The sequence below is a fragment of the Falco peregrinus genome, chromosome 5, assembly GCF_023634155.1.
Source record: "Falco peregrinus isolate bFalPer1 chromosome 5, bFalPer1.pri, whole genome shotgun sequence".
NCBI lineage: Eukaryota > Metazoa > Chordata > Aves > Falconiformes > Falconidae > Falco > Falco peregrinus.
The window spans coordinates 98,675,129-98,702,844 of NC_073725.1; the positions used below are offsets into that span (position 1 = coordinate 98,675,129).

At 47.6% G+C, this 27,716-nt stretch overlaps 1 protein-coding gene and 1 long non-coding RNA gene across 16 annotated transcripts in view; one reads left to right on the plus strand and one right to left on the minus strand.

The window, feature by feature from the left end:
- Positions 1-3,495: 3,495 nt before the first annotated feature.
- On the minus strand, positions 3,496-21,838 carry LOC114013455 (uncharacterized). Of its 10 annotated transcripts, none has more exons than XR_008747241.1 (7): positions 21,698-21,838; positions 20,620-20,702; positions 15,703-16,672; positions 12,766-12,927; positions 11,535-11,685; positions 5,095-5,180; positions 3,498-5,014 (listed from the first exon to the last, which is right to left on the minus strand). It is a non-coding gene; the product is annotated as an uncharacterized LOC114013455 (long non-coding RNA). The 10 variants fall into 10 exon arrangements; XR_008747243.1 differs by having other exon boundaries at positions 20,620-20,706; positions 21,698-21,825; XR_008747244.1 differs by having other exon boundaries at positions 3,500-5,014; positions 15,703-15,807; positions 16,527-20,702.
- ADAMTS9 (ADAM metallopeptidase with thrombospondin type 1 motif 9) overlaps positions 20,876-27,716 on the plus strand; it is an 86,644-nt gene continuing 79,803 nt past the window's right edge. For 5 of the 6 annotated variants that reach the window (XR_008747236.1, XM_055804283.1, XM_055804285.1 and 2 more), the window contains exons 1-3: positions 20,876-21,535; positions 21,652-22,040; positions 23,292-23,454. Coding sequence is in view for 4 of the 6 variants with exons in the window: in XM_055804283.1 (XP_055660258.1) it covers positions 20,944-21,535; positions 21,652-22,040; positions 23,292-23,454 (1,144 nt within the window). In the remaining 2 variants the exon portion in view is untranslated. Of the gene's footprint in view, positions 21,536-21,651; positions 22,041-23,291; positions 23,455-24,753; positions 24,888-27,716 lie in introns of those variants that run through there. The other variant, XM_027793335.2, reaches the window with a different exon arrangement.

Sequence of the window (27,716 nt, forward strand, 5' to 3'; positions counted from 1 at the left end):
CAAAGGAACACGGACCTTCTGAGAAGTGCTTGGTTTTAGAAACAGCTAGGTTTAAGTAGCTTTCAGAACTTGTGTACTACAGTTATTGAGTTAATATTCCAGCCTATAACCTATGGATATACCAGCAGTGAGATATTCTGAAACCGCAAACTGTAAAATCTGTTGAGTTCGAAGATGTCCTACAAACTTGAAGATTTTGATGTTTGGATTTGTGAAGCTAGGACACAATGACAAATGATGTTGCAACTCGGCCCTGTAGCTGGGCATCAAGTTGTTCAACATGAAGCTAGGGATGTGGGCTAGGGCTCTTGCTGATAACAGTGCAGAATCAATACCAGAAGGTGAACTTGTGTGTACAGACCTCTCCAAAGGGAGGGGGAAGGCTCATAGCACGCTGTGCCTGAGCCCCCTCTGGTCTCCTTCACCAAGCACACATATCTTCTGCTCAAGCCAAAGACGCCTGATTTTTGGCAAGCATTGTATGTAGAAGTCCATGAAATGGGAGCACACCTTTTAATGGTGATGCACTGGACATTGCAAGGAGTCCTGAAAACTGTGGTTGCTCTGAAGCCCTGGGCTTTGAAGTATTGGGAATGTTTCCTTTGACTTCAGCAGATGTCTCCCACAAGTATGCAAAAAAATGTTTGTCTTATTATTAGCAGTAGTTTTTAGGTTACGAAATAGCTAAAGGTCAGGACTTAATTTTCTCTTGAACATGGTGCTGAATGGACAATAGCTGAATAACTTTTATTTGGTGTTTGCAGTCACTGATTACACTCCCTCACGATATTCTTAGAATCACTTATTCCAGTTCTGCCTAATAAAGTGGCTGGAGGTTGGTAAACAGCTGGAGTCAAAGGTTGTAGGAGGTAAAAACACTGTAAAACTGAGGTAGCTGAGAAGTTCTCCTGGTCAGTGTATGAAGGAAGGAAAGACAGTCAGTTCCTGGACCTCCGGGCATCAACCTCCCTGTGAGAGGATTGTGAGTAATGCATATTTTGGTCATTTGGTTGCTAACGTTCAGAGTAGACTCATATCCTAGCAGTAAGCTTTTTGCCAGCAGATGAAGCTTTCCTACTGAGGTCTAGAAGGCAGAATGGTCCTGTTTGACATTCACCTTCAGAGGGGACACCTGGGGCTGTTTGTTGGACACGAGCTCCCCACTGTGCATAGTGAGTAGGGCTTCTCCCTGCCATTGCCACATAAAACACTGAAGGTTGTTCCCAAGGGTGCAGGGAAATAATGCTGCCTGGATGCCTGGACAACTTCACCGAATTACTCCTACTTGGGCTACTGCTCTCCTTTGTGTCAGGGCTTCCCTGCACAGCAAGGTCAGATGGAGAGCCATTGGGAAATTAATTCGGAGCAAGCCTAGCCATTGCTCCTCAGCTTTGCCAAGACGTTCATCTCTGTGTGGAGGGCCAAGGTGGGAATTTCTTCTTTTTTCACTTGATCAAAGCAGTCCAATTATATCCTTTTAGAGCTTTATGTATTAGCATCACATAACATCTCTTGTCACTTCACTACTCCAGTCATTAATTATCCATCCAAGTGGAACCTGGCAGTGCTTTCTGTATTCAAGACTTTTTGGATCAGTAGTTATACCTGTTGTCAGTCCAGAAAATGTCAGTTTTCGTCTGTCCTCTCCCTTGTATGGAGCTTTTCCTTTAAAACCAAATTTTTTGTTTAAATATTTAAACATTTATTTATTTAAGTAGCAAACCTTACTCACGGCAGATTTCACTGGACTGTATTTCTCTGGCTTTGCTTGTTGTCTTATGGCTCAGCAGATAACGTATTAATAGCCTGTAAGAAAACCCAGCAGAATGTATCCTAGGGAGAAAATGGACTATGTCTGGATTTCTTGATGGTTCTTCTTTTGGAAATGTTATGCTGAAAGATGTTAATGACTGATGGAACAAATACAGCTGCTTGTGCTACATCCACAAGGAAAGATCTTCCATGGTCACTTGTCTTGTATCAAAAGGTGCTGGCGTTTCCTACAGGAACACTAAGCTCTGTGTTTATTAGTCCAATAAATGGCTGTCACTTAATGCTCCAACCAACCCTCCTAGTAATTACAATCGGCGGGGTTCCCATGCTGTGCATCAGTGATGGTTCGTGAACTTGTTTCAGTAACTTCCCATGAGTCATCAGTAGAGTTGACACAGCTGAAGTAGACAAGTCAAGCTACAATTACATAGCTTTACTGGTTTTTGGTGTTTTGGAATTGTTTTTTTTTCAAGCCTGGATTCCTAAAGAGAAGGTTTCCACCATCACACTGTATATCAGACTCTACTTCTGAATACGTTGCTAAGTTTCATCCCAGTTTGACAGACAGTTAGATATGTCAGCAATGGCAAGATAAGCAACGGAGGAGAGACTGAAGTCATGCCCCCCAGTCAGGAACAAAAGTTGACCTGTACTCTCACGTAAATCTCCATGAACTACTCATACAAAAAGTATTCCCGCTACAGGAGATGTTCTGATTTGATTTTGTGTGTTACTACCCAGGGACTGGCCCAACCCTGAGCCAGGGAGCCAAAGAAAACCAGGCTTTGTGCTTCTGCTGCTCGCAGTTTGGCTTCTTGTTAAATGCTTTCCTAACTTCACCGTCAGAGATGTGTGTCAGCTTTTGATCTTTTGTTTTAAATATACCAAGATGTTTTTTCCATCTTTGTGCAACTGTCCTGGGAGGTACATTTCCAGTACTTTCTTTGCTAATAGTTCTCGAGTACGGAAGCGAAATGGAACCTGAAGGGCAGGGGGTGGTGGGGGGGTGGTGGTGGTGGGGGGGGCACAGAAAACTTTATGGTATGAGATAGGATGGCAACCTGATAACATCTCTGGTGTGGGACAGAGGCTTGTATAAGATCAAAATGCAAACGTGCCAGATTCACATGACGTGTTGTGATGTCTCCACAATCCCAGAACTCTCCCCAGGACACTGATGTTTGGATCTTAACTGTCCCCTGATGAATGCTGATAAAATGGGGAGTTTCTCCCAGGTGTCAGGCCTGTTGAAAGGCAGGGAACAGGCAGGGGCTGGTTTTCAGCTTTGTGGTTTTAGTAGATTCTCATGACCAGCTGCACATCCTCCCATTGCTGAGAGAAGGTGTGGGGGCTGAACCCCACAGGTGTGACGCTCTCCTCCAAGTCTGCACAAGCATTTTTTGCTCAGTTTAAAGGAAGGACAGCAATGCACAGGCATCAGCGATGTGGTGTAGGCTCTAGGTAGCATTGCCTAACATGAGGACAGTGATTCTGACAGTAAATATTTAATAGGTCATTCCTGTCTGATAAAGGTGAGAAGTAATCATTAAACTTTTCATGTTCTTTCATCTATCTCCCTTTTTCAGCTGACTTGTTTGTTGGAGTGCTTCACTCTCCTGATTCCTACTGATGAGGGAGGAAATCACTGGGTTTGACATTTTCTGAATAGGAAGAGCCAATGCAGGGAAAACGACATCTGTTGAAGCAAATTAGGAGAGAAAGAGGCACACAGATCAATTCTCAAAATTCTCCCCAGATGTCCAGCTCCCCTTGGCACCAGACATTAAAGAAATTCCTATGTTTTCTATCTGCATCTTCATAAACCTAAATCCCTCTGAATATCTGGCACTAAATCATCTACCCATGGTTACAGAAGGAATTTGAAGTATCACAGGGAACAGATCCTTCTTTAGCAACAAAAATAATGTTTAATTGCTGCCCTTTCCATCTCATGTGCCACATCCTAGAGAAGTTGCCACCTTGAACTGGGCATGTTTCAGCTGCAAATTTCTTTGTTGAGGGGAACTCCCAAACTGCCTTGTATCAGGAGTAAGTATATATATAAGTATGTGTAAGTGTGTGTATGTCTATATAAAAATATACTGTGTGTATACAAAATATATTTACAGTACCAGGAAAATAAGAAATGAGAGGTTCTGAGATTCCCAGTTTTCTACCAGAGGAGAATTATGCCTGTTGCTAGTGGCTGATGAAAACATTTGAAATTCAAGTGCTAGGTTGCACTAAACCCCTCCTAAAACTTAAAATGGCAATGGAACACTAGTAAATTCCAAGTAGTTTTTTTCTTTTCTAACATGTTTAATTTTTCCAGTAAATTCCCTCCTGCCAGAAGCTCAGCTGGGACTGCTTACTTAAATTTATTTTACTTAAAACAGGAACTGAGCCTTAAAACCATTATTAATAAACAGTTTATTTTTTACTGTGAGGCAGCCCAAGTAATTAATAAATTATTGTCCATTTAATTAGAGACAGTCACCTTTCCAGCTGTTTCTTTAATCAGCTTAACCTAAAGCCAATAAATTCAATGGGTGCTTTGCCAGTAAGGTCAGGGACTTTGGTGCAGGCACAAGCACTTTCAGGGCTCCTTTCCTTGTCACCCCAGGTGTTACCAGGTCCTGTTGGAGTTCGGTTGCAGAGGCCCTGAGACTTGCTCGAACTTCTGAGGACTCTGCTTCTTCACCAGCAGGTTGTCCAAGGTGGGGGCTGCCATGCCAGGCCAACACAGTGGACTCATCTCTCATCTTGATTTTTTTCTTATTCTCCTTGAATTCAAAAGTCAACCTGTGAGAAACTAAAGTCACCCAGCCCCAGCTATCCTAGAAAAGCCAGCCTGCCATTGACATAGCCAGCAACTTGCTCAGTGACCCTTCCAGCTAACCCATATGCGACATCATCTCCTGTGGAGTGGGATGTTCCAGGCAGCTGGCTGGAGAGAGGAGGCTGTCTCTGACTACTACCCATAGGAAAGACAAAAAAACCAACCTAATTTTCAGTCCTTCCTACAGCTGGCTCTCTGTGAGCCCCCTGACTTCAGGGGTAACTAGATGAGTTCATGGAAAACAATTCTACTGAGGGCAATGAAATACAAAGATATCACTCTGACTCCAGAAATCACCCGTGATGTTTGTTGGAGAGGGTTCAGGAGAAATGAGATGGGAGACAGAAGATAAAGGTAGCTAGAAATGTCTGGATTGGTAAAATTCACCTCAATTTCAGTGACCTGTAAAAGAGGGGAAAGTGGGTTAACCTTTGTTTATAGAGGTGTGCCAAGGATGTGCATTTTAGTTCTCTGCATCTCACCTTTAATTGATTCCTATTCCCAGTCCTCATATGCTCCAGTGGTACCTGTGACGTGACTCAAACTGGGGTGAGGCAGCCTGTGATGTCTGCAGATAGGAGAAACCAAGACGTGTCAATAATGACAGGTAGCTTGGCATCATTCCAAAATAACACAGAATATGACCAGTTGACTCTGCCTCTCTCATCTGCTCTAGCTTCATCAGAGCCCTGAAAACTGCCTTAATCCTCAGTGTCCGTGTGTGCAGGGCAGGCAGAAAAGGGGTGAAATCCTCATTCTGCCGTGTGTTATTTCAAGCATCTGAGCTTGACCTCATCTCTGCTGACCAAGTAGCTGCACTTTAGTGACTGCATCATCCGCACAGTGACACCACCACTGGTTGGCCATTAGATAACACTTCTTAGAAAGGGAAATTTAATCTGTTGGATTACTTTTCCAAGTAATTGTGTGTATGTGGGGAATATAAACAGGGAAGCTTTGCAAGGGCAGAGTTTGTTTTTGCTTATGACGTCCTTTAAGACAAAGGTTAACAGTCTGCTCAGACAACTCCTTGTAGGGCTAAGGTTCAAAACCGAAAGCAGCAGCCTGGCAGAAGCGTGCTGATAGTAGATGTGACCGAGAGCTGTGTGGCAAGCTGGGGGCTATGGTAAACCTGAATCCTTACAAGAATCCATGAGGGCTTGGGTGCTGGCTCTTTTGGGCTAGTTTCTCACTTTCTGAATTCTTAATGCCACTTACTATTGCAGCTGAGTGGTTTGTTTGTTTATTCTTTATGAACCCTCTAAAGGAAAACCTTTTTATGTTGGAGAGAGTTGGAAGGGAGAAGGATGGAGGTAGCAGCTTGGGAAGCCATCCGCAGCCCCTCTCTCCTCAGAGGTAGATGACCTCCAAGCCACTCCATCTGTTTTGTGATTTTTCCCCTGGGCAGCCCTGCCCCTGTTAGAGGCAGGACCACTAACAGAAGTCTGAAGGACTGTGCTGGCACCAGGGATGTGTTTAGCAGAATGGCCCCTTCATGCACTGCATTGAAAACAGAGCTGGTGCCACTTGACCGCATCAGGTCCTGCATTTGTGGATTTAACCTCATTTTCTGCTATAGGCCTCCTGGTATGTAGGAAAGCAAATTCAAGCATGCCACTCTGTTCACTGAGGCAGCAAAATGGGGGGAGAAGGAAATTCCCCTCCTCCTGTAGTTCATGGTGTTCTTCTAAACTATTTATAAATAGGCCTACCGTAGCCAGTGTTTGCATTTGGATGGCTTCGCTGTTCTCATTTTCAAGGCTTCTCTCAGATCTGAAAGTAAAGGTCGGGTTGACTCCCCGTACTGGAAATAAAGAGGGGAAGAAGGATAACCAGTCAACCCTGTGGGCAGGTGGCTCCAGCGCCACAGTTCCCAGGGATGGGAGCAAGTCCTCGTTCACCCATGGTGAGGGCAGAGCTCCAAGCTCACTCTCCTGTCTGCTCCCCTTTAGTTTCCCTGCCCTCTTCATTAGCTGATGATAGCCCTAACTTCCTGCATCCTTTTCGAGAGATGCCCCTGCACATCATCTGGGATCCATGAAATGCAAAGATCTGGTAAGCAGCACAAATCACATGCGTCGAGCCCGCACTTGCCAGAAGCCCTGGATAAGTTTTCAGCTGAGTTTATACTTCACCTTCCTCCACTCTACGGAGGAATAACATATGGCTTCATTTTCTCCAGAAAAACTTGCACCAAAAAACAACAATCTATTTTGTGAAGGATTATTTTTCGCTGATTGAGAGGTGTTTGGAGATGACAGGCATCTGATCTCATCTTAAGCCTTAAATTGCAGTAAATCCTGTATTTATTTACTTTTTACTTCAACCAAATAGGACATTATCCTGCCTTTGAGTTAACGCTTTCAGTGCTTGCCTTAGCTGAGTGCCACATGCCAAAGGCATTATTATCTGTCATGGCTGGACAAGGAACCAAGGAACAGCACAGAGCCACCGGTGCGCGTACGGAACACCAAAAACACTAAATAGGATGGCGTGGCTCATAAGACACAGAGAATCAGAACCAGCCTGTTAAGCAGTCTTTAAATTGTGCTACATGTACATAGCAGTTGTTTTGCTTCTGCATGGGACAATTGAAGGACAGGGAAAACCCTGTGAAATAGCCCAGGACACTGTGTTGTGTGGCTGGGGGCAGGAGGCAATGCCTCATCACCCTTCTGATGGTGGCATCCAAAGGCTGGGAGGAAGAAAGGTCGCGGTGGATATTTTCTTCAGGTCATAACCTATATCTGGATGAAGAAAACATGGCTTTGAATAAGGATGTGCAAAAATTCACTTCTGAAATGGAAAACACCTTTTTTCACTTTTTTTGTTTTGTTTGTTTGTTTTGGGTTTTTTTTTCTTAAATAATCAAGAGCACGTTATCGTCCTGTATTCACAGGACCTGGCTATAGCAGCCCTCTTCAGAATAGAATAACTTTGACTCAAACGGCACGTTTATTTTGGGATGAGTTACTAATAGAGGTTTTGAGGTGTTCTGAATGTGGGGAATGCATGTGGTAGGTTGCTACGTTATGAACCTAAACAAAGACAACTTATAAGACTAAATATTGTTTTATTGCCTATTTAAGACTTTGAGATGAAATGTTTGTATAAAAGGAGGTACATTATCCCAAGACAGTGGGTTTATTTGTGCTATTACCAACATGGTATTACAAAGACCCAAAAGGTCTCAGTAAACTCTCTGCTCTGACTGAGCTATGAATCAAGGCCATGACGAACTTCTCCCAGTAAGTCCCAATCACTGAGACAAGGCACTTGCCTTTGGGGAGGTGTCTTGGACAGCAAGGCTAGAGGTGGTCTGATGAGTAACGGAACTAGATCGTATGTGTTTTCATCAATGCATGGTTTTTTCACCCAGCGATAATGTGTGCAGGTGCAATTTCTTTTAGCACAGAAGCACTAAAATATTAATTGCCCCTGTTCTCCTTGGAAATGTTCAGCTGCTCCTCATTCTGAACATCCCACGGGCCCAGGGGGATGGTTTCTGTGCAGGCAGTAGCTGTTACCCTGGCAAATAAGTGTTCACCCGCTGTTTCGAAATCTAATTTTCTTCCCTTACTTGTGGGAAAAATTGTGTGGCATTCTTGTGACAGAATTCCTTTTCTAGTTATCCTGTGTCTTGCGCTCTCGCAATCTCTGCAATTATCTCTGGCACAGCAATTATTATTGTACCAGCTGTAATTCTTGCAATAGGTGATCCTAATGAAACATTGCTAGGTGTCTTGTGAAATTCCAGCACGGGTGAGTACAGACCCTACCAGACCTTTTATAATGGATTTTGCTAATTTGTTTGGGTATGCACATGAAAGCTTTGATGTGATTTACCTCGCATGCTATAGCAAAGTGAATTGCCAACATTATTTATCTCTGAATTGTGATCTTTTACCTAGAAAACTGCAGTTTATGGCAGGTGTTTAGAGATGAGTTTCTGCACAGTGTTCTTTTTAATTGCTTGGCACCTCAGTTAAAAAAGCAAACTTATAAAACACTATTCATAAGAACTATCTCTGTATTTCAACAACCATTTTAATTATTACAAAATCATTTATTTTAATATATTGTCACTTCAAGTGTATTTTTATATGAAATAGATCTATTTCAATTATAGAGACTAGTCACATATATATAAAATCATGGAGACCTTAAAAGTTGAATTTGTTTTCATGTTTCTTCCATTTACATTGATTAAATGTCATACACTAAATAATTCCCATACCCATTAACATATGATTTGCCCAGTAGTAATTACTTTGTCATCCTTACTTCCTCAGGCTATTTTCAACTTTAAGCCACTGTTAATCCATGACCTTACTGCTTTTGTCTCCAGGTCTGAATTATATAAGTATTATGGAACAAGGATTGAAATGAACTACTCTTGGCTTTATTGTACAATTACAGTCAACTGATTGGCTTTTCTATTTCCACTAACTAAAATAATAGAGTAAATTTAATTCCTTTGTGAAAGGATCATAAGAATTATTTGTGTGTGTGTGTGTAGTGTGGCAAAGCCAAATCAGAAATATTTCTAAGGGGAAAGTAAAACTTGAAGCAAATAGCAACTGCCTGCTTTTCTGGGTGTTCACGATTGCTGCCAAGTAGACACAAAAATGACTGAAGCAGGAATGTACCCCGCACTTGGCACTGGCCGCTGCAATGGTAATTGAATAAAATCCACTGAGAGAGGGGAAGAAAAAACCCCCCACAGTATTTTGGTCATGGAGCTGAAATGGAAAAGTAGGTGCCTTTAAAGGACCTTTTTGTAGTGTGTCTCCTCAAACTCTTTCTCCTTCCGTTAGACTACCTAAAAAGCAGAACACCTGTTGAATGTCAGGTTTCCTTTTGGATGCAGGAGTGCAGCATCGCATAGCATGGCCACGTCTCTAACAGGCTGGGCAGGTAGCTACTGCTTCTGTTTCAGGCAAGCTGTCTGATTCTCATTTGAAATGCTATCTCTAAGCTGCTTTTGTTCAGTTGCTTGCTTTCATGAAAGGTAATAATCAAAAGGTCAGACTTTTGGAAGAGTTTGGCTCCCTTGTACGATACTGGTTTCCAAGTGACATGTACATAAGGGGTCACATTTTCCAAAGAGAGTACTGCCCCAACATCAGTGCTGTGAGAAATCTGCTTTGCAGCTCCATGGCTGTATTTAGGGGGAAACATTGCTGACAGGCTGAGTCAGTGGCCCAAATTCTCCTCCCTTTATCCATATAACCACATGAAAGCTTGTGCCTCCTATCCACAGAGTGTGCATGAATAATTTGCTTGGCATGGGACTGGAGCTAGCTAGCACAATAACTATGCTTTTGTAGGCTCCATATGTCCCTTGCCTTGGAGCTTTTCAAGTGATACAAAACTCTGGTACTGTGACTAAAATGAGAAAAGCCTGGGCAATGACTTCAGAAGCAACTGGGAGTGACCTAAAGCTCATGAAAGAACTCTTGGCTTCAGCGGTGTTGACCCAAGTCCATGAGACTCAGGAGTTACATCCAGACCCTATGGAGATCCTGGAATGACATCTGTAGAGACTGGGTTTTTAAGCACTGCAAGGGAGTCTTAATTTCCAAACCCTTCAGAAACACCGGACTCGTTAACTGCACTTTTCAAAATATGCTCAAGAAATAAGTGTGCGCAGACATGGCTGATCCCTCTCCTCCTCTATGCGCTGAACATTTTTGGTGTAGGAGAGTTCAGTAACGGAAGTGTAAACCTTTTGTTTACATCTATAAACCAGATAAGGTACAAATTGCTGCAATACAAACTTCCTTGCTCTGGCCCTCCGCTGACCTCAGCTATAAACGACAAGGAGCCTCCTTTCTCACAGCTGCAGGAGACTCCAGTCTCTAGGACAAAGTTGCAATCAGCAAATGTGCTTGCAAAATCTTCTGTGTTAATTATTCCAGCTGCGGTGTTATCCATGCACTGCCCGGAGCCAGGGGGCTCGTGGCTGTGGCACGAGGGCCAGGCGCTGCTGTACCCACATTGCAGGGTACTCCAGACACCACCAGCTGCAGGGTGAGGCTGCTTGCATTTGCAAGTATTTCCCAAAATCAAGAAACAAGCTGCATGCACTTTTACTGAAAGGCTTGGATAGAGAAGTGCACGCTTGTACCCCATTTCAGACTGACAGCAGACATCCGTGTCACTGTATCACACGCTCATGTCTTCTGGAAGCTCTTTGCTGGGTCATAAAAATTGTTTGCAAAATATCTAAGATTCTGCCAAGTAAATACAAGTATAATTAGATTAAAAAGCTACTTGTGAATTGTCTTATTTTTACAGATTTCAATGGATGTGAAAAGAAAAAGATCTGCCAGTAAGATGAGCTGGTTTCTAGGCACGGGAACCCAACTGCTTGGTGACCTGGACAGATGACACATGGCCTGAAGGAAGGACACAAGGAGAGGGCTGGGGCATGAGAAAAGTCTTTGGGAATGGGGCAGGAAAGCGAAAGGGATTTCTGTCCTTGACAGCTGTAATTATAGCTCCATGCACTGAGAGATCTCACCGCATTTTTTGCTAAAAGCTCGCAGACATTGGCAATACTAGTCTGGCTGCACATGCATGCTATTGAGACTATGATGGGGTTTTTTTTAATCAGAATTTGTTAATTAGGGATTTCTACAGCCATGTCTGTTCTGGGTGCTCAGTGTTTGGTGTCGATGTCAGACTGTAGGGCAGTGCAAGGTCAAGCTTTTCAACATCAGCACTGCACTTGCAAAAGGGCAAGAGTGACGATGCCGTTTGTATCTCCGCAGGCAGAACTCAGGTCCTCTCCCAGGGCAGCTCACCAGAGGGGCACAAAAGCATTGTCTCTGGCATGGGTCACCCAACGGCAGGTCCCCAGCAGAAGAGACAGACTAGTGCTCAGGTACAGCACTGCTGTAAGTTACCTTGTTCTTACCCTGTCACTGCTGCATGGTCACCACCGGCCTCCCTGGAGATGGCAAGAAATAGCTGTAACAGGGCAGTAGTTCTGTGTTTAAGCAATGCAGAAGCTCCTCTTTTGTTCCTTGCGCTGTGAAGTGGGTTGCAGGAGGGTGGCTTGGGGATAGCTGCAAGAGAGGAGGGCTATGGCGATGGTTCTTGATCAGAGCTGTTATGATGCTGCCAAAGCAGCAAAGAGGTGCAGATGCTGGGTCCCTCCTGATGCTCTTGGTAGAAGCATGTCAGATTTGCTGACTCCTGGCCCAAAGGCCTATTTTCTATTCATAGCGGTGTTCAAAAAAACTTCATGCGGTCAATTAGATACTGCTGCTCTAAACTAGATGGTTTTACACGTGTGTAACCAGGGCTACAAAGTCACTGCTGAGAGGGATTAATTAATTCATGGAATTAAACAGACCAAGCATGTGTTTGTTTTAATGAGCCCAGTTACACACCTGTTTGGGGAGGGGGGTGCCCTTTTGGCTCTTGGGGTCTTTGGTTGACCTGTGGGTGCTGGGTGATGCCAGCACAGCTGAGAAGCTCTAACAGGTCTAGGGCACTCGGCCATAGGCCAGCATCTCCCTGTCCTGAAGGGGCACGAACACAAACGTCCACCTTGTTGGTAAATTAAATGACTCAAATTTGGACAGTTCTCTGTTTTGAAAATGGGCTTTGAGTTACAAAGAACCGTGGGCAGGAACCTGCTATGAAAACTGCATAGGGCAACAATGCTGCTGCTGCGTACCAGTGTTCCCTCTCCCTGTAACAAATGCTGCTCTTAGCTGGCTGGCTATCGTGGAGTAACGCATTAACTGAGTGTGATAAGGCAGGGCAGCTCTGATAGCGGCTCCATTTTCAGTCCTGTGTTTGTTCTGCAGTTAGCACAAAGGGGCCTTAGTCCCTTGGTAGGCCCTGTCATGTCAAAACAATGTCAGTTAAGCCAACAAATCCATTCGTGTTACAGTCAATTCCAAGTCATGCTTCCCCCCTTTAAAAATTCTGGATTGAAATATTAGGGATATTGAAAAATTAAGCTGATAAAGCATGGTGAGAAAACGTGGTAACAGCTGGCTTACAAACGTAAGCCTGATTCCCATCACCAACATTCAGTAACATATTTGTATTCTAGTGTATAAAAAAAAAGTAGAGGGGCCTGAAAAATATGGCATGTATGTCCCAACATACATGCATCGTAGGAAGGGAAGTACCTCCTTAACAGAGCTGCCGTATCTCCAGGCATCATGTCCATGTGTGTGTCTCCTCAGGTCTGCCGTGCACCTGCAGGTGATGAGTTGCTCTGGCGGGGTTGTGGTTATCAGGAAGGCTCCAATGGTCCAAATCCTCTAAATATCTCTGGGTAACACTTCTGGCTAGGAAAGAAACAGCATGACCTCAGACTGGGTGTATGGGAGCTCTGTTCCTGGTGTCATCAAATTCAGCCCGATACTGTAGGCAATAATGCCATAATCCTTACTGATCACGCTTTGTTTTAGAAGTTGGCTGTATGAAAGCTACATCTAGATTACCAGTAGGTTGCTAGCTAATTCTTTCAGCCATACTGCTTATTCCTACTGGCATCCTTATGGATCCTGTCCCAGCCTATGCCTCCTTGCAGCCAAAAGACAAAGGAAGGCTTAGTTTAAAAGTCTTGGGAATTTTGAGAACTGATCCATGCTTTTATGTGCTTCAAGTTGACAAAATTAGCTGCTTGCTTTGTTGACTGAAAACAGATAAAAAGAAATACCTGCTTGTGCAATGAATAATTCATCAGTGAAAGAAATGCTGCAGGATAGTATTTGGGATGAAAACTGCACAGTCTCCACGAGTCAATCTGCTACCTCTAAAGTTAAAGGAAAGGATCCCTGCTGGCTGTCTTCTCTTCAGGAAAAAAATGACAGAAAAAGCCCTCCTCTTAACACTGTCTGCATTTGGAAACAGTCTACGTTTTAAGTAATTAAAACTGATGATTCTGACAAACATTCGCCTCCAAAGAAATGGTCTATTGTAAACGTAAACTCTCAAGATCCTTCCAGGCATACCAGCACAACTGTCTCCTAAAAATTCTTCCTAAGCCATCTGGTGCCTTATCTTTGTAGCCAAGCCACAGAATAACTTTAAAAGAGGATTGTTGCTAGCAGGCTTTAGTCTCAGGACTACAGATTCCCTTGGAAGCATCACAGCTAGCTCTGAACCCGTCAGCCAGGCAGTTCTGGCTGTGTGAATGCTCCACTTCTTTCTGTCACGACCCAAAATGTCCAGCTGTGGTTCTTCAGGGGACATGCTTTCTCATGTGGTTTGCAAAGGGAGTGAAGGAGTTACAGGGAGAGGATGGAGATGATGTGTGCTTCCAAAGGGGGATTTACACTCCATTAGTTCTCTCTACCGCCGCCCAGCCTCAGTGGCATGTCACAAATGTGGTTTACGAAGGCTGCAGCCAATTCACATCCTTCATGTAGCTCTCCCCGCACCTGCGAGGGAACACACGAGGGGAACATACACAGCCTTTGCCATCAAAAAAGGTATTTAGTGGGTGAGAAGGCAGGAAGGCATGGAGCAGGGGGTGGCTGATGGAAACAGCTGGGAAGGAGAGGACAACTCTCAGCTTTGCAGATCATCCTGAGTTTTCTCTCCCTTGGCTGTACCCCACTACTTCTGAGCGTGCTCCTCAACATCTAAACTTTGACACTTAAGAAACATTGAATTCTTGCTGTTCAGTGCCCCATTTTGGTTGCAGGAGCGGAGCTTGAAGGTGAGGTTAAGTAAGAAAGCCAAGGCTGCAGGCACCTGACAGCAAAGCGGCGATCCAGGCACAAACGAGAGCGAGGGATCCCGAGTTAGAAGTGCCCAGCTGCCCAGGCAGGGCCACCGCTGTCACGAGAAACGGGCAGGTCAGTGCAGAGTGTGCAGCTGAAAATGGAACTTGCTCACCCAGGACAGAGTTGAGGAGAGACCAAATCCCTTTTTAGATTTTTTTCATGTGTTTATAAGTTGACTTCTCTCCACCTAAGCATCCCTAGTCTGTTCCTTATCAATGCTGCCTTCAGAGGAAACGAGGAAACGGTGCAAGAGCGTAGGAGCAGGTGTAGGAGGAGAGCTCCTTCCTCGGCACATCCTGCACTCAGCGGGTTGCAGACTTGCTTGAAGTTGCATCCACAGCATCACATTTAAGCAGCATCTCTTATTCCTTTAGCATTGGGGGAGCAATCCCACATGGCTGCTGTGGTCTGGTGCACCTTCTGGCTGTAGTGATGATGTGATGCTAGTAGTGATGCCAAGTGATGGAGCTACCATTAGATTATCTTCTCCCTCCCTGTGCCAGTCTGTACCAGCAACCTTGGCTACCTGGGCAGCATTTTAAAATGCTCTGGTTCTTGGTGCTGCACTTTAGGGAGCAGAGCCATTTTTTAAAGTTAGAGAGAAATGGTTTTTTCCCAAGCTGTTGCATCTTGGTATTGGTGTTATATTGTGTTCATCAGGTGGATAATAATGAGCATGATGTGATGCTGTAAAATAGCTCCTGGAAGCGACAGAGGCCCCTATTCTGTGCTTCTCCAAGTTGGTGGAAGTTTTATTGATGAATTTTGACAGAAGCTGGATTAGGTTTAAAACATTCCCATGTTTTAACCATTGACAATCTTTTTTTTGATGGGTTTACAATTGGTATAGACTTCCTACCACTATGGAAATACAACGACATCACAAAGACTTCCCCCAGGGAGATGTCTTTCTGCTTTTAGCTGGCTACCTTGACACCCCCAGGGAAATCAAACAGTTTAGGGAAAAAAGAACTTGGTATTTGTAAAGCTGCTTAGCTTTTTTCCTACTCTAATGGATATTTGTATTTTATTATCTCTGGAGCCAATCTACTATTTGGGGAAAGAATGAAAACAACCCTCCTAAAGTAGAGTTTTACAGTTTAATGATCCCTGCACCGAAATATTACATTGTTCACTTAGACTGCATGCAGGCTGGAGTGAGAGAGTGGAACTGATCACAAGGTCAGAGCTCCACGACTCTGTGTCCTTTGCCAAATCGCCCATCTCAGTCTCCTCTTCATAAGGTGATGGTGATACCTCGCAGAACTGCTCTGATAATTAGTTTATATGAATCAAAGTACATGGCTCAAGGGCTAGAGCTTTTTGTACCTGCAGAACTTTCAGCATTCCCAGGTTGCCTTTTGGTGTGGGATTACAGAACATCTGCTCTATTCAGTCCTCCTAGTATTACTGCTAATGTCTTGGCAAAGGCACCTGGAACACAGCATACATGCACGTGTACATTGTATCAAAAATCAAAAGGAGCATATTCAGGTCCTGTTTAATTTATAGCGTGTCAAACAAAAGATAAACCAATATAGTGTTTAGCTTGATGTCTTAATTTGCACAAAAATGGGCAGATGTAGGATTAAGTGTTTCTCAGCTACTTTAAGACGTGCACCAGATTGCAACCTGTAGTAAAAAGGGTAGGGGATGGGATCTATAAATTCCTGCCAGGCCAAAGGAACTGCCAGGCTGCAGTGAGACCCAGAAGTTGGGCTACGCTGAGCACGCATTTTCCACAAAGCAGATAAGAGGCGTAAGCAAAAGGAGCATCATCTGAACTGTCTGTGGCAATGCTGGGAGCAGGGGAGGGGTGAACTGGAACCAACAGTTTTAAGTGGAAAGCCTCAAGGGATCATTACATCCATCCGTGCTGACCTGAAGCAGAAAATCCCACACATTTGCAGCATCTACGTGGGCTTTGCTGTTCCTCCCACCCAGTCCCTAGTTCCTACTCATGTATCTGTTTTCCAGGGTCAAAGTTGTTTCTAAGGCAAACTGAGAGCCAGCTCCCTTGCATGTGAGAAGAGCAATGCAAGAGACTTGTTTGCTTTTCCTCCTTCACCTTCTGTTCCCAAATGGTGGTTCCCCACCCAGGCAAGGAGTAGGGATGACGAGCAGGCAAGGAGCAAGGAGGAGGTTATACTCACATTTCCACTGCACCCAGCTTGTGCCTCTGTGCAGAGGGGTGGCTCCCACAGCACGCAGCTCCTGCTGCATTCCATCGGCTGAGAGGACATTTATGTTGCACGGTCTAACCCAGGACCAAACAGAAGGATGTCTGGGTCTTATTTGCCTGGGTAACATTGGATTAGTCACTTCAATGTGCCCATCTCTGTATTCAGGGGACCAGGCTGGGACTGAGAGTTTAATTCTTCTCTGAAGCATCCTGGCACATCATTTCACATCTCCCTCTGCCACTGGCCTAAAATGGGGACCAGGACATGGGCCCACAGAGGGCAAGCTGTGACAGCAGCACCAGAAGTGCTGTGCTGGTACTGCTGTCAATGGCAGGTACCACTTCCCAGCCCTCTGCAGTCTGAGGAGCAAACCCCAACCAGCCAAGTGTCGCACACCTCGATGGCAGCAGCACGTTACATGGAGCACAGCTCGGGGTAGGAACTGAGAGCCCCACTGAGGAAGCAGGAGCTTAAATGGCTACTGTAGATGAGTTTAAACTGTATATTTAAATCCTTTTAACCAGGATCAAAAAGAGTGGGCTTGGCATGGATAACAAGTTTGAAAATTAAGTATACAGCAAGAACTTGCAAGTCTCAGCCCCTCCAAACAAACCTGAAAGGCTTAAAATGACTTAAAAATCCAGCCTTGACACAATTGATGAGAATGTCCTTCAACAAGAAGCCTTCATGTGAGCAGAAGAGCTTCGTAAACTGAGAGAAAGGCAGCACGGAGCAGCATCCTTGCTACCAGCATAGGCAGATGCGCAAGACAGGCCGATGTCCAGCCAGCAAGCAGTCAGCTGTTTGAAGGGAATGAAATCTTTCACTTTCTGACCACACAGATTAGACACGAGGAGAAAATGTTGGCTGTCTTTGGTTATCTTGTGGCATTGAAGAGCAACCATCAAAGGAAAACAGTCTGCCTTCTGGGATAATTGTTGGGCAAGTGAGTGAATGTAGCAGATAAGGGAAGATGACGCTTACTCAGAGAGGCCGGGCAGCAAAAAGCGAAGATTAGTGACTGGGGATTGCCCTCACCTATGGGGGAAAAGGAAATTGTAACAAGGGTGAAAAGCAATGCAAAAACCTCAGGAAGTTTGGGTTTCTTGAGTGCATTCTTGCGGCAGCATGCACTGCCTTAAATTTTCTACTGAAGTTTTGCTGTTGCGATCAAGTTCTCATTTTGTAGTTTATAGAAAGAGGCATTTGCAGCTCAACTTTTGCAGTATTTATGTAGGCAAAATTCCCAGTGTTTTACAGGGATTTTTTTCATGCATAGGTATGGGCTCTTAGGGGTTACTTTTGACTGGGTGAGGACTTAAGAGTCTGCACAATTACCATACCCTAAGTATTAATAGATCCTTCCTAACAGGAAAGCTATTTGAATTTAAGATTGTAGCTTAGTTTCTCTCAACTCCGCAAAATCTATTTAGTTATGTGACAGCTTTCCTTCTGCACTTCCTAATCTCCAGCTGTAAAGATTCAAAACGCCCCACAAAATATAACTCTTACATCAATGGAAACGGCATTGAAAGTAAGTCATGCCATGCTCCTAGAATGTGTTTAGTGCCATTGCAAAGCCAGGATTTGGTCCTGGGAGCACTTCAGCCCATTCCCAACTCTGCCCCATAATTGAGACCTAATTAGCTCCTCCATGGGTCAGCTCCCCTCTTCTGAAAGATGGAAGGGTTTTCTTTCTTGCCTGCCCTCGTGTCTGTATGTGCCGAGGCTTCAGATCAGTGAGTGAGCCCATGAGGATGCTCCTCTGCAAGTCACCCCGTTCAGCTCAGTGCCAAAAAGAAGGGTCCTATCCACCCCAGGCACAGCTATGTGCTGCCACTTCTCACCCCATGCCAGCTCCTCAGCTCCTTTGAACCTCACCCCAGAGCCAAATTAACGGGTTACCTTGTAGAAAACTAGGGAAAAACCCCAAAGCTTTGATAGGTTTTCCTGTGTCAGTGAGCTGAACAGAAGCAAGGCAGCTCCTGCCAGCGTGGGATCTGGCGCAAAGGGATGCCGAGGCTGGGAGCAGTGGGATGCAGGACACTCGTGAAATGGGGATGGCAGCTGTTCTGGGGCACTCTGCAATCCAGATAAAACAGCAGCAGACCTGTTTCGCCAACACCATCCTGGTCTGAGGACGAGGAAAGGAGCGAAGGCTGCATCCCTCTCCCCCAGGACACTGGCAGGACTAGTTCCACGTAAGCCTTCTCCCCTCCCTTCTGACTCAGCTCTAATGCTATGCTCAGCTTTTCACTCTCTCCTTCCTCAGGCAACTCGGTTCACTTTTCTTCAACTCCCCCTCTGCTGACTGGCAGCTCGATATCGCTCAACACACCCACCTGGCCACGCTGGCTCGCCCCGGCACTCCCGGGGTACGTGTCTGCGCCCACCTGAGCACAGGACACGGCCTCCCCCTCCCCTGCCACGACTTCTGGGGCCATATCCCCCACTCGAGCACCCTGTATCCTTCTCCCTGTGAAGTCTGAAAGTTTTGGGGCACACGTGGAACTTGTGGGAAGGTGCTGGAAGGCTGCCAGGGGTTCGGTGATGTACAGGGTGCTCCTGCTGGCCTCGTGGAGCAGGACTGCAGCTCAGGGAGCAGATAGTACTCCTGCTACAAGTTAAGTAATTTATTTGACGATGAGACAGAGAAAGCCTGAAGAAAAGAATCGGAGTGATAAAATGCCTGGAGGGAAGCCCGGGTGCTATGTAATGATGTTACAAGATTCTCTTTTTTTGTTCATCCAGCAGCCCGAGGACCTCAGTGGCTTTTCCAACTCAATCAGGACACAATCCAGTGTGGGACAGGTGGGGATGCCACACTTTTCTTGCCAAGCCACGAAAGGCCACACAAGCCAGGGGTTTGCACATTGAAGTTATTTCAGTGTAGTTTGGTCTTGTAGCTCTTCTGAGGTTTTCTTTCTTAAATAGTGTGCATGAGCAAGCAATTAACAGAAAATGTGACTGAGCAGGCCCTTTGCATCATGAAAAGCAAATCTGGTCCAGGTTCACCCATGAACAGGTGAGTGCATGGAGATATAACCATGTTTGGCCATTGGGAAGAGCTGCTGCTGGCAGGAGAAGACACGTGTACCAGAATGGGCACGCCGCTGCTCCTACACACCCATGGTGCGAGCAGGGAGACACCTCTGCTCCCCAGGGCTGGGGGACCATCAGGCAGGTGTGGCTGTGCCCGTGCCAGCCCTAAGGCTGGACACAAGGAGACCCAACACCACTGTCAGAGCTGACTGCACGCGAAGTGACTCACACCTGGAAGCATCCCAGCTTTGTCAAGCCCCCAAAGCCAATATAGGTGAGTTATCTTATTGTACGCATCCCAGACTTAAATTAAACATGGTTTATAGGTGTGGGCCCAACGCCATGCTGGGAGGTTATGTGCCATGATGCCTTGCCCTAAAGGTGTGCTGACTTGGGTCTCCACAAATGTGGAGATTCCTAAACCGTGCTCTACTGCACAAAGCTGCTGCCAAGAGCCTGCCCCGGCTTCGCAGGTGATGCTTTGCTGACTTTGACTTTTATGTTCACTGTACAAAACTGATAATTCACTCCTAATAGTTGAGGTTTGTAGGGCTTCACCAGTTAGTCTAGAAGAGCCAGGAGGTGCTGTTTTGCCCAGAAGTGGATTGTGGGGTTATTTTTTTTTTTAAGCTTTCCCTTTCTGTAGCAAATACTGGTATTTCTGTTCCTTGTCCCAGAATGAAGTGCAGAACTTTGAAATTCTCTGTAGAAATGCAAATCTGAACTTCCAACCATTGATCTTCTTTTGCCTTGCCTACAAGCTTTAAATTTCATCGCACCTTTTCCCCTATTTTGAAAAAAGAAAAGAAAAACCACCAAAATTTGGGGGTTTGGCTTGAGGAAGGGTAGAAGATACTGCTTGATTACATGTAGCTCTAAAGGATGTCTTAGATTTTCATAGAAAACTTCCAAACTGTAAACCAAAATAAACTCAGATAAGGAAATAATCTGTCCCTTCCCTCAGGGTGCCTGAAAACTGCACGACAGAAAACTAACCCTGAAAAAAAGTTGCTTTAAGCACCTCTTATCTGACAAACGCAGAAGAAAACTGCTACCCAAAGTGTCACACGGGGGATTCTTCGATTGCTGGTACACTTCTTCGAGCTGTCTTTAAAGAAAAGGAAAAGGGGGAAAACATCAATTACGTAAGAAACCTCGGCTGTCCCCCCGGTGAGTGACAAAGTGGCTGGTCCCCCCGGTGCTGGCGGGGCCACTCTGCATTTCGAAAATCCCTTGCAAGGAGCCGGCGGGAGCGGCCGCCACCGCCCCCCCCCTCCCCCCACCCCCCGTCCAGCCGCAGCAGTTTTTCGAGCCGAAAACCTGCGATTCCGGTGCTCCTCGTCGAATGAAAGAAAGTGACAAGGGGGAAGGCGTGGGGGAAGAGGGGGTAGGAAGGGCTGTCCCTGTTCTAACAGGGCGGGATCTTTTCTCCTGCTTGATCTATGGAGCCCGCCCCCTTAAATTGGCTCCCGGGAGCGCCCCGTCCACCAGCCCGACGGGGGGAGAGGCGGAAAGCGAGGGAGAGCAGGCAGGCGGCCGGGCGGCCGGCTCCCCCATCCCGGCCCGTCGGTCCCGGCCCGTCCGCCCCCGCGGACCATGCGCGGCCCCCGGCGCCCCGCGCCCCGCCGGCCCGCCCGCCCCTAACGCCGCCCGGCTCCAGCGCCTTCCCCCGGCAGCGCACCGGGGGGCGGGGAGGGGGAGAAAGGGGGCGAAAAAAAAAGGGAAAAAAAAAAAAAAAAAAGAAGGTGGGGGGGCGGGTGGGAAGGGAGGAAAAAAGGAGGCGAGGAAGAGCCCGAGGAAGGCGGGGGAAGGCTGCTCTCCTCTGAGGACAGCGCGCAGCACCATGCAGCTGGCGCCGCTGGCGCTGGCACTCACCACGCTCTTCATCGACGGCTTGAGGACGGGAGCGAGGAGGCAGAAGCTGCACCCCAGGCAAGGTAAGGGGGTGCTCGGGGAGGGGTGGGGAGCCGGGGGGTGGTGCTGGGCTGCCGCCCCTCGGGGGTAGGGGGCTCGGCCTCCTGGCTCAGGGGCATGTGCCTCTCTTCCCTTGCAGCCAAGCTGCTGGAGAAGCTGAGCGAGTACGAGATCGTGACTCCTACCCGGGTGAATGAGTTTGGCGAGCCCTTCCCCACCGATGTCCACTTCAGGCGGCGGCGGCGGAGCACCAGCGCTGCCCCCGACGCCTGGACGGCCGCCGCCGCCGCCTCCCCCAAGGCGCACTACAGGCTCTCCGCCTTCGGGCAGCAGTTCCTCTTCAACCTGACGGCCAGCTCGGCCTTCATCGCCCCGCTCTTCACCGTCAGCCTCCTGGGAGAGCCCGCCGCCGACCAGCGGCGCCTCTACGCCGAGGCGGCGGACGCCGACGTGAAACACTGCTTCTACCGGGGGCACGTCAACGCCCGCCCGCGGCACACCGCCGTTATCAGCCTCTGCTCCGGGATGGTGAGCGCCCCGGCCCGCTCCCGGCCCCGGCCCCGGCTCCGGCGGGCGCCCAGCGGCGGCGCGCCGGGGCGGAAGCGGGAGGAGGAGGAGGAGGAGCAGCAGGGCGAGAGGGGTGGGCACAGCGATGGGGAGGGTCCCTTCCCGCCCCCGGGATGGGGCTGGCGGCTGCCGCTGGCCGCGCCCGGGGGTTTCTCCCACCCCACTTTTATTATCCCGTCGGGTTCTGGCACTGGGGTGAGCCCCTCCTGCTCCTGCGGGTTTTGGGGGGAAAAAGTGCCACCCAGCGGCACCCTGGGAGGGGTCGGCGGGCACGGACCCCCTCCTGCCCCGGGGGGCCGCCGAGGGCTGCAGAGGGGTGACTGGGGGCTGCCCGGCAGCGCTGGCCCCAGAGCCGCCCAGCACGCCGGGGCGGGGGCATGGCCCGAGGAGGAATGAGGGCAGGCGCCCTGCCAGCCCCTCTTGCCATCCTGGTACCCTTCTGTGCAGGGAGATGCTGGCAAAGGGACAAGCAGAAGCTCCTGGCAGGGCTGGCCCGTCCAGCACCCCGGGGTGCCTGTCCCAGGTGCCCCCCGGCAGGTCTTTGCTGGCCCTTCTGCTCCGGGAGCTCCCCTGGGGGTGCACGTTCACCCAGGCTAGTGCAGCTGCGTGTAGCTGGGCAGGCCTCCCTCCTGCTTCCTGGTCATGCATCCTAGTCTAGGACAGTTGCAGGATAGTTTTTGTCTTGGACGTCTTCTATTTACCTGCCAAATTCCCTACGTGCACGGTCACATGCGACTGGGAGTGTTGGTGTCTTCTCATAAGCAGGGTTGTTGCTGACTGGGCACCTCCCCCTGGTTCTCACATGTGGGTTTCGAGCCCATCCCAGGGAGAGCTGCGGTATGAAAACTGGCACAGTGGGGTGGCGTTGCACCGAGGCCTCTAGCACCATCTCCCCACGGGCAGGGCAGCTTGGTAAACGCCACCGGCATAGGGACAGAGTCTGGCAGGTGTGCCCCCTCTCGTGCTCCCTGCCTACAGATTAGTAATTTGCTTTCCGTAAGTTCCAGTGGGATGGCTGCAGGGAGCAGCGCAGCCCGGTGCGGGTGCAAGTGGAGTGATGGGCGCTGGAGCTGCAGCTGTGCCTTTGCAGGGGTCGCTGCAGAACGGGGGCACTGGCGTATCTCCCTCCTCAACTGCTGGCGTTGTTGGGTAGTCCTGCTTGGGTTGTTGTTGCCCAAAGCTGACTGCCTGTTCCTTTCTGGTCCCTCTCAGCTAGGCACATTCAAGTCTGATGATGGGGACTATTTTGTAGAGCCACTGCTATCACTCGAAGAACAGGAGTACGAAGAAGAGCATAATAAACCACATCTAGTCTACCGACACCGCACGCCTCCAACCAACTCTTCAGGGGACAGGCAGACTTGCGATACTCCAGGTACTCGTTTCGTTACTGCCCTTGATAACTCGGCACTTATGAAAGGGAACTAATTTGCAGTAAAAAGCCAGTAGGTCTGCGTGGGGCAGAAAGGATGTGGAGTTGAGGAACCCCTCTAGAAATGGTGCCGCATGCGCTAGGACCGGGCTCACGGTGGTACTGCTGTACCGGAGAGACGTGGTGCGCCTGTGCTTTCTAGTAATCAGTTATAAGGAAGTTGTGGTTAGGAAAGACGTTGCGGTTTCAATTTCATTCTGGCTGTAAGGCTGGCAAGAGATCCGTTGGGCTGTCTTGCCTTAAAAATCCCACGAGCCTTTAAACTTGCCTTCTGTCTTCTCCTACATGTAATTCCTAACTATCCTAATCTGATTTTCACTCTGTCTGAAATTCTGTGTCTGTCCTTTAAATGACATCCTTCTGCCTTGGTCTTGCTGTGCTCCTGGTTTTCCCTCCCTAAATCTGGTTGTGAGTCGCAATGTCCTATTTCTTTCTAGCGGAAGTGAGAAGGTCCTAACATCAGCCCTGATGGTTTTTCCCTTATTAATCACTTTTCCGTGGCTCATTTTCAAAGGCTTTTTTTCTCCTTGTGGCCCTTCCTCCACCAGCACCATCTCCCTGACCTCCTCGCTTCCTCTTTCTAGTCTTTGCACATATGAAAGAGCACAAGCCTTTTCATCTCCCCTTCACGTGCCTTGGTGAGCAACAGCCATGCTCCTACTGTCCCTATTATCTGCAGTGGCCTCCTGCCGCTCTTTGCTTCGTTGACTTCCTGATTTTCACAACTAATCCTCTCCTTTGGCAGCAAACGCTTAAGTTCTCTCTGAAGAAGCTTATTCCTTTGGTCTCCTGTTTCACTTGCTGTTTTTCCATCCTCCTTTGGCCTGCAGCTAGACCTACAGGAGCTAGCAGAGTAGACCTTGACTGGCTTTCCTTGCATGGGCTGCAGGCTGCTCACGTGCTACAAAGTAGGTGGAGTTGCTCAGGGAGTAAAGGTACCACTGGAGGAGAAGTGTGGTGCCAAACTTAGACTTCATTTAGCACGTGTGACTTGTTTGGCACCTGTGACTGTGGATCGCGGTCGTGCTGTCCAGCTTGTGCTAAGTCAGAAGATGCTCTGGTGCTCTGTGACCAGCCAGAGCTGATGCACTAGCAACATGTGTTTCTTCTAGAAGATGTGTGGATACGTGTCTACATGCAAGCATACGTGCTGGGGGACAGTGGTACCTCTCACAAGGCTGTAGTTGTTTGTTCTTCCAAGGGTTGCTGCTGGACTATGCCATTCTGGTTTCTCTCTTCCAGCTGTTTCTGCTCCCTTCTTTGAGATCAGATGCAGGAGACTCAGAACAGTTGGAAAGAAACATGGAATCTGGCACATTGCATCAGTAGCCCTTGGAGGAACGGAGCAGCAGATCACAGGACTCATTGAATCAAAGGTAGCTGGGAGGGCTCTGACTTTCGCTGTGGACTTTACTTTGTGCTGTAATAACGGTCTACTGTATTTCATCCCACTGTTCCATGCCTCCCGTTTAGGGTATTATTCTTCTGGATCATGATTCGCAAGAATAGTACTCCATCCATGATATTACCTATGTGGTATCCATCTCTTTCTCTCTTTTTCCAATATGCTTTGCCTCTTGCTTGTCTTTGTTTCCTTGCACTTCTCAGTTGCTTTGTGTAGAGGAGGGAGGAAGTCTCGCCTCTCAAATACAGGGTTAAGGGTTCCAGATAGGCGTGACAATTTTACTGGTCCTCCTGTCTTCTTCCCCTCCATCTCTTCCTCTCCCTTTTGACGTTGTCCAGGTTTTTGAAAGGGAAGGATGCTTTGGTCACATGTGTGTGGTGAACAAGTCTTAGCCACTTTGTTTAAGGAGCAAGTGCAGGGCAGCTTGGGCAATGCTGACCTTTGGTGTTCCCCTTGGGGTTACATCTGGTGGAGAGAAGGTCTCTCATGTCTTTGGAACAGAGGGGAAAATACAAAATCTAGCAGTGCTTACTGTTTTGCTCAGGGTGCATCTGTCACTCCTGCTGGAGAAGAATGTTTTCATGAGAGTTTGGGAGTTTGTTATAGCTGTAGGGTGTTGTGTAAATCCAGTCCTTTGTCAGAATAACGTGTGAAAAGGTGCGTTCGCATTGCCAGCTTCTGGCAGGGAGTGAAATTTGCTCAGAGGAAATTCGCGTGAGGGAAATCTGAGGTACCCACCCTGCAGTGAGCAGGGGAGCCCATGTTGCCAGGCAGTGGTGCTATTAAGAATGGATTTCTGATAGCAGTCTTCCTGGAAATTATTATTAAGCAACACACTGGTGTGCCCGTGCCATGATGATGTAATTACAGACTTCTCGCAGTATCCAGGAAAAGTTTCCCTCACGAGCTGACTGACAGATTGAGTAAAAGCTTTCATTTCTAGTGGTCTCCCTGGTGTTACTTTTACTTTCTGACCTCCTCTGGTCAGCTTAGAAAAGCAGGTATTTGATTTTCTGAAGTTTTAATTAGCAGTTTCTGATAACAGTTTTAGGTCCTCTGACATATGAGATACTCTGCAGATGTTCTGAAAAAAGATCTTTCTCTTCTGAATGCTGACGGATATCAAATGCAAACCGTGCTCTGCACATGAACTTTCATAGCACTGCGCCGGGGTCTCCTGGCAATGCACTTCAGCCGTCTGGCGTATAGCTCAACTGCCACAATAAAAACTTTTGACGAAGTTTTCCTTGGGGTAATAGTTAATGTAGTTTCAGTCATAGGAAATGGTGCAATTTCTCCTCCTTCCCTTCTTTTCGTTAGTACCGTGAATCAATTTGTCATCTGGTCAAGGATCTGGCAGAGTAATTAGTTGTGTTTCACTGAATAGCCCTGACAGGATGAAGACTTGGCCAGGCTGACAGCATGATGTCACTAGGTGCAGCACCGCTACCACCCATCGCTTCAGGATAGCGAGCTCTTCCGATCCAAATTATTAAATATCCGCTTTTTTGAGGTGGAGGAGGAAGAGGAAAGAAATTCTGATCCTAAAAAAAGAAAAAAAGGAAGTGGCTCATTGCAAAGCTGGAGAGTGGAGCTTTCCTGCGCCCCACGGGGGAACAATCTGACTCCAATGATAAAAGGCGCGTAGCTGCATCCTGCGGCACCGCGGGGAGCTGTGCCTGCCGTGATGGCTGGATTCAGGAGGCCGGCAGCCGGTCTCTGACCACCCCACCACCCCCAGGTCCAGTCTGACATCCCGCTAGGAACAGACTGGCGAGCCCTACCCACCAGTTTCCATGTGAACCCACAGAGGTTTGGTCTTGCAGAGAGATGTCCAGCTCCACACGCCAGCAGGACACTGCCTCTGGTTGTCACCTAAATAAAGCACTTCAGCCACCTCTTGCTCTGCATCTTGTGTTCCTTTCTGCTGCCTCTCCTTTCTCTCACCTTTCCCACTTCTGTCGCTGATATGTTTATACGTATATTTTGGTTGTTGGTTTCTCTGGGGTTCTTTCAGTTTTCTTGGATTTTGTCGTAGGTTTAGCTTTTTACTGAATCTTGCCCAATCCTTCTGCCTGCTGGCCACCCCTCGTTCTGAGACAGATGTGGCCTCCACCTGCCTGGGGGCACCGAGCCACAGTTGCCCTGTGTCCATGGGTATAAATGCAAAAGTTGGGCTTTCTCGTCTCCGTGCTTCTGCTGCATGCTCAGCTATTTCATTGCTCCAAACTTTGCAAATTCCTTGCGGCGTTTGCTGTGACCCTGGTGCAGGACTCCTGAATGAACTCTTTTGGGCAGCTCCTTCTTTGTTCCCACTGCGTTCAGTTTGCTGCTCTCCTGATCTGTGCTTTCCATTTCCTTCCCAGCTTCGTTAGTGAAAAGCCTCCCTGTTTTTGCCTCATTTTTCATAATTCTTTTGTATTCAAGACCCACCTGTGGCTGAGCTGAATAAATCAAGGACTGAACATATAGCGAGGGCTAGCTGTTCCCATGGCTTGTTGCTGGCCAGCTGTGCACGTCCTGAGGCTGGTGTGTTAGACCTGAGCTCTGGGGCTGCGTGTGAGGATCTTACAGTCCTGGCTCCTTAATGAGAGTGCTTAAAGCGGGAATATCCACCACGGGCAAAATTCCTCATGCAGAAGCAGCAATAACACTCTGATGGTGCCAAACTAGTAGGAAGATGATTAGAGCTTTTTCCTAGTCCTGGAGGAGAGCCAAAGGGGCTGTAGCCAGCAAAGAGGCCTTCCAACAATTCACACTGAGGTGGTGAGATCTTGGAAGCAAGCTCAGATGAGTGCAG